This window comes from Drosophila bipectinata, chromosome 3L (genome assembly GCF_030179905.1).
Source record: "Drosophila bipectinata strain 14024-0381.07 chromosome 3L, DbipHiC1v2, whole genome shotgun sequence".
NCBI lineage: Eukaryota > Metazoa > Arthropoda > Insecta > Diptera > Drosophilidae > Drosophila > Drosophila bipectinata.
In genome coordinates, this window is record NC_091738.1 from 14,570,747 (window position 1) to 14,575,610 (window position 4,864).

At 48.3% G+C, this 4,864-nt stretch overlaps 1 protein-coding gene across 1 annotated transcript; it reads right to left on the reverse strand.

The window, feature by feature from the left end:
- Positions 1–431: 431 nt before the first annotated feature.
- Positions 432–2,056, reverse strand: LOC108133386 (uncharacterized). The gene is made up of 2 exons (XM_017253299.3): positions 1,506–2,056; positions 432–1,449 (listed from the first exon to the last, which is right to left on the reverse strand). The coding sequence occupies exons 1-2, from the start codon at positions 1,946–1,948 to the stop codon at positions 510–512; spliced, it is 1,383 nt and encodes a 460-aa protein (XP_017108788.2). The 5' UTR covers positions 1,949–2,056; the 3' UTR covers positions 432–509.
- Positions 2,057–4,864: the final 2,808 nt, after the last annotated feature.

Below are 4,864 nucleotides of genomic sequence, written 5' to 3' on the forward strand. Positions count from 1 at the left end.
TCAAGTGACTTTAAATAGCAGCAAAGGCTTTTGACAGCTGCAAGCTCCAGCGGCATTACAACTGACAGCTGGCGTCTGATGCGGTTTACGTTAAAAGGCAAAACGCAAGCCACACCCGCACACACATGAGTGTGCCCCCACCCGCGAATTTATGTTTATGTTAACAGAGTCGAGCCATTCAAGTGGCACGCCAAAACAAGACAGCCCGAATAAGCCACCAGGCTCCGACCCCATCCCACCTGCCCTCGGATGAGCTGCGATGCAGTCATGTGCACAAACCCGAAAACATTGTAACCGAGTAAGCGAAAGTCGCGAGTGCGGAGATAACAGACAACGACTTCTTGATGACGGGGTATACACTCGCAGAAACGGGATGGAAACCTTCTTCAAAGGGTTCAATTACCAGAAATATTCGAGTAAGCCCGATCATCTGATGCTTTGAACAATTTATTTTTATTTTCCATTGAAAAGAAGAACGCTGAACATTGGGTATAGTATTTAGAGTCCCTTTAGTCCGCTTTCTCTGGCGATTCTTCCTTGGCTGGTGCCTCTACCTCAGCCGCGCCTTCCTCCAGGAGACTGGTGGCAGTATCACGCCGTTCCGTTACCGAGCTGTAGTCTGCAAACGTGAGGTTGATGTCGTAGGGAGAGCGCCAGAATATGTTGCCCGGCGTGTAGTTGTTCTGGATGGGCCAGTAGAGACCCTCCTCGTCGGGTCCAAATGGCATGCGGCCGTAGAGGCCGTTGAAGTCGAGGAGGTCATAGTAGAACCTGGTGGAGGCCAGCACCAGCTCGATCCGCTGGATCTCAGGAAGGTGTTTCCGGTAAACATCGACCGGCAACTGATCGCTCGGCAAGGACGTCTTGGACTTGGGAGCGAGCAAGTCATCCTCATCGGAGGAGCTCATGTACGGGTCGGCTATCCGCTCAGCCTCTGAGAGGAGCCGGCAGATGGTGAGCAGCTTTTCCTTGATGATGAGGTGCTGCTTGCCCATCAAATACTCGTCCGTGGGCGTTGAGGTGGGAAACTTTTCGTTCAAGAAGACGGCCGGAATGCGACGGAATATCAGATCCTTTGTGTACAGTTCGTGTATGTGATCCTCAATGAGAAACACCCGGTTCGCCTGCCAGAAATCTTCGCAGCAGCTGGCCAGTTCCCGGCAGAAACAACCCATCATGTCCTCCGCGGTCTCCAGCATCAGCAAGCTGTACTCTCCCATGTAGATGTAGACGCCACACATGGGATCCGGGGTTATGGCTGTCGCTTTGCACTGCTTGTGGATTTGCTGGAGCCGCTCGGTGAAGACAGCGAAGAAGTCCTTTGGCTTCCCCGGCGAAGGCGCTTCAGTGGGCGGTTCTTCCTCCTCCTCGACGGCTTCCTCGGCCTCAACCACTTCCTCGTCATCGCCAAAGCGGAATGAGTGGGTAAGCACCTCTTTTTCTGTGGCCCTGAAACGTAACCGGATAGCTGAAATTTACGGAGGGCAGTCAGTCAGTTGACTCACGTGGCATCCTTCTCCTCCGCGGGTACCTCCACGGAGCTGCGATTCAAATTCGAAGCGGTCGTTGTCTTGGATGGAGAGTCGCTTGGAATCAATACCGGGTCCTCGCCGAACTCCACTCCCGGAGCGGAGATCTCGCCCACTCCCACCTCCCCCGGATCGCCACCATCAGGGACCGGCGGCGCTGGTCCCGCCTCCGATTGTGGAGGCGTCAGGCGGCAGTTCTTGGCCAGAATGAAGATGCGCTGGTAAAACACCGAGGTTTCCATGTCCGCCAGCTCCATGTCCACGCATTCAACCAGCGACCGGCGCACCTGGAAGGTGATGGGGCGCTTCATGGTGAAGATCGTGTGCCGGGTCATCCGGCCGGTGCGGGTCTGCCGCTGCCGCGCCGCAACCGAGGCTCGGTTTACACTCATCCGGTTCGTGGACATTCGGCTGTCCATTTTGCTGCTCTGATAAACTGAACGCGGGGGTCAGGACTGGGACGACGTATCGATAAAGCTGTTGCTGCTGGCTCTGTTTGTTTTGTGAAATTTCGATGTTGTCTAGCAACAAGGCGGTTGCTTAGGTTTTAGGTTCAGGTCGGGGTCACTCTTGAGATGGGGAGAAAGGGAAATCAATTTTCCAATCGAAATGGCTTAGTGTAATAAATACAAAATTGACAGAGAAGCGATAGAAACGATTAGATAAATTCAGTATGATTAGATTCGTTTATTTATTTATGAACAAATATGCCTGAATTTCTCCAGGTGCAGACCCTACCCGGGCCCCATTGTCGGGCATGTGTACATGTGTACAGTGTTATTATCTAACCGATGTTCTTGGGTCGCTGCCTCAATTATTATTATCATTCGTTTCGAATCTAAGGACGGCTTTTGCCAAAACCAGCCCTCTTTGCGCCATTTTCGCCTCCCTCTGTGTTGCGCAGGAGCTTTTAGTTTCTCCTGTTCTGTTCTGCCGCTTTTCAGCGAGTTAATTTATTCATGGCGCATTTATGAGCATAGTGATTTCAGGCAGCACCTACAACAACCTACAGGAGCACATCCGACATCCCGACAACCCAACAACCCGACAACCCGACAAGAACGTAAAGGGAAAACTTCTTTATCTGGGAAGCTCCATGTTTCTCAGCTTTGAACAATTTGAAGCACTTGGGCATACAATAATGTTGAAATGATAATGAGGCGAAATTGTTTTTTGACTCGCTCCCCAGGTGTTTTCTTCGGTTGATGTTCAAAGGATTTGTGAGCCTGGGAAAAGCCCGCCTGCCTGATTATCCTTATCCGCCAGGGCTCCACCATTTGCTCTTTTAGTTTATTGAGGCTAAAGTTGTGTAGCTATTTTCGGGTATGTTTTAATAACCAACTGCCAGACGTTGTCCTGGCGGATAAGATCGAATCTTTAAGCTTTAATTCGGGCTTTCACTTTTTGTATTTTCTTCTTGTGGGGTGGGGGAGTTTCACTTTCATTGCCAAACAGAAAGCCAAGATATGTCGACGTTCCTCGCCCATTTGTCGCTGTCGCCGGCAGCGTTGATTGCATCGAAGTTCTTAGTCAATATTTGTCGATTTCAATGAAATGAGAATTTGACATGCAAGCAAACACGGCAGACAGCTTGCTGATGGCTGGTGGTGGAGCCAGCCCGGTAGAAATGGAAAGCCAGCCGAGGCTGCATCGCTTTCAGATGCAGATACTGTATCTGCAGATGCACTACCGACTGCCGACTACCAACTGCCGACTGGGAAGACTGCAGAAAAACAAACACAGTCTGGCTCCAAATGGAGGACCAGCTAGCTGACTGACTGACTGACTGGCTTGGGCAAATTAATTGCGATCTGTGTGCCATGGCATTTTTGGCATCGGTGTGTGGCAAAGTGATTGATGTCGTGTTTGCACTCGTTACCTTTGTTTTTCGGTCGAAGATTGGTTGATTGGAACCGGCCACACTAGAATCCTTTAAATTCTTTCAAATTCAAAAAAATTTGTTTCTATCAAACTGAAAATTTAAATTGTAAAAGCTGTGTGGCAGACATAAATCGAATTTTAAGTTCAAATTCACACCAAAACCCATTTATTAGATACGCTTTTAAATGGATCATCTCTCGTAAACTAATTATGAACTAAACTCCCGCATGGCGTCAGCTACAAATGCTGTGAAATCAAAACTGCAGAACAGTTTGCAATAAATTCAATTAAAATTTTAAATAGCCGGCAAGCTGCGATGCACTTTCACAGAATTAATACGAGCCCAGCGGGCAAGTGGTTCTAGGCAGTTTAATTTAATTCAATTATACGAGGCATCAACAGCAGTTGTAAGCCGAGACAAAGGCCGGCTCTCGATTGCCAGGCTGGAAGAAAAGTTCGTCCAGGTGCAATGGCAAATTTTAATTGTTGTTCGTCCCAAACTTTTTTTTTGGCAATGCAATTAAATGCAATGGCAACTCGAGTGGCAGTGGCTCTGAGGCGGTGGTGGTGGTGGGCGTGGCCTTCTCCGAGGTCGAGGCTAATCAATTAAGCCATGGCAACGGATCGAGTCTTGGTCCAAAGTGTGCACTGCTTGAGTGAATTGCTCCTCCGCAATTCCAATTAATGGCAGCTAATTTATTTGAACTGGGCCAAAAATCAATACAGAGTGGGTCAGATAAAGGACTACACTTGAAGAAATTGGCCTAAGGTTTTAGTTGATAAGTGGTCTGAGAAAATGTTCAACAAAAAGGACTCAAATTCCAGCTAATATTCTTAAAAACATAATCATGAGTTTGAAGAGATGAGAGATTTTGAAAAACGATTATAATTTTGTTAGTGGAATGGATTCATCATTGTCAGTGCCCTCAGGCCATGTGGTCAGAGATCTCATCTCGGTGGCCTGGTGGAGGTCCTGCTCCGTCGGGAGCTGGGTGGCGGCTCAATTATATTTTTATTTATGCGCCAACATTCGCGCACTTAACAAAATAGCATCCGGCCAGGGCCGAGCATCCTTTCTGACAATGGAATTTTATTGTTTCGCCAATGTAAGCAAATTTGGTGGAAACTTTTTGTTGGTCTGGGCCAGAATCGCGGAGGGCCAGAAGCCCGAGAAAAGGGGGATAGCCCGGAGCATAAATAAAGTTATGTATTTGATTATGAAACTGGTGGATAGGCTCTCGGCCAATGGATTCAATTGCTTGGCAATCTTTATGGCTGGGACAGACAAATCATAAAAAAGGGGAGAACACAATAAGAGACCTCTGAGAAGGAGCCGGGGTGGGGCTGAAAGCATTTTATGACCCAAAGTTGGCTTTAAATGAAAGTGTCCACTGAAGTGTCCAGAGCTGGGAAAGCATGTCGAATGAAAGGGATATTATTTTCTGCCAACAATC

What these genes read in the sequence shown, in the direction of transcription:
- LOC108133386 (XM_017253299.3), bottom strand. Translation starts at nt 1,948, where the DNA reads ATGGACAGCCGAATGTCCACGAACCGGATGAGTGTAAACCGAGCCTCG. An exon ending in GCGGAGGAGAAGGATGCCAC is followed by an intron (nt 1,450 to 1,505) that starts GTGAGTCAACTG and finishes GTTACGTTTCAG; the next exon opens with GGCCACAGAAAAAGAGGTGC.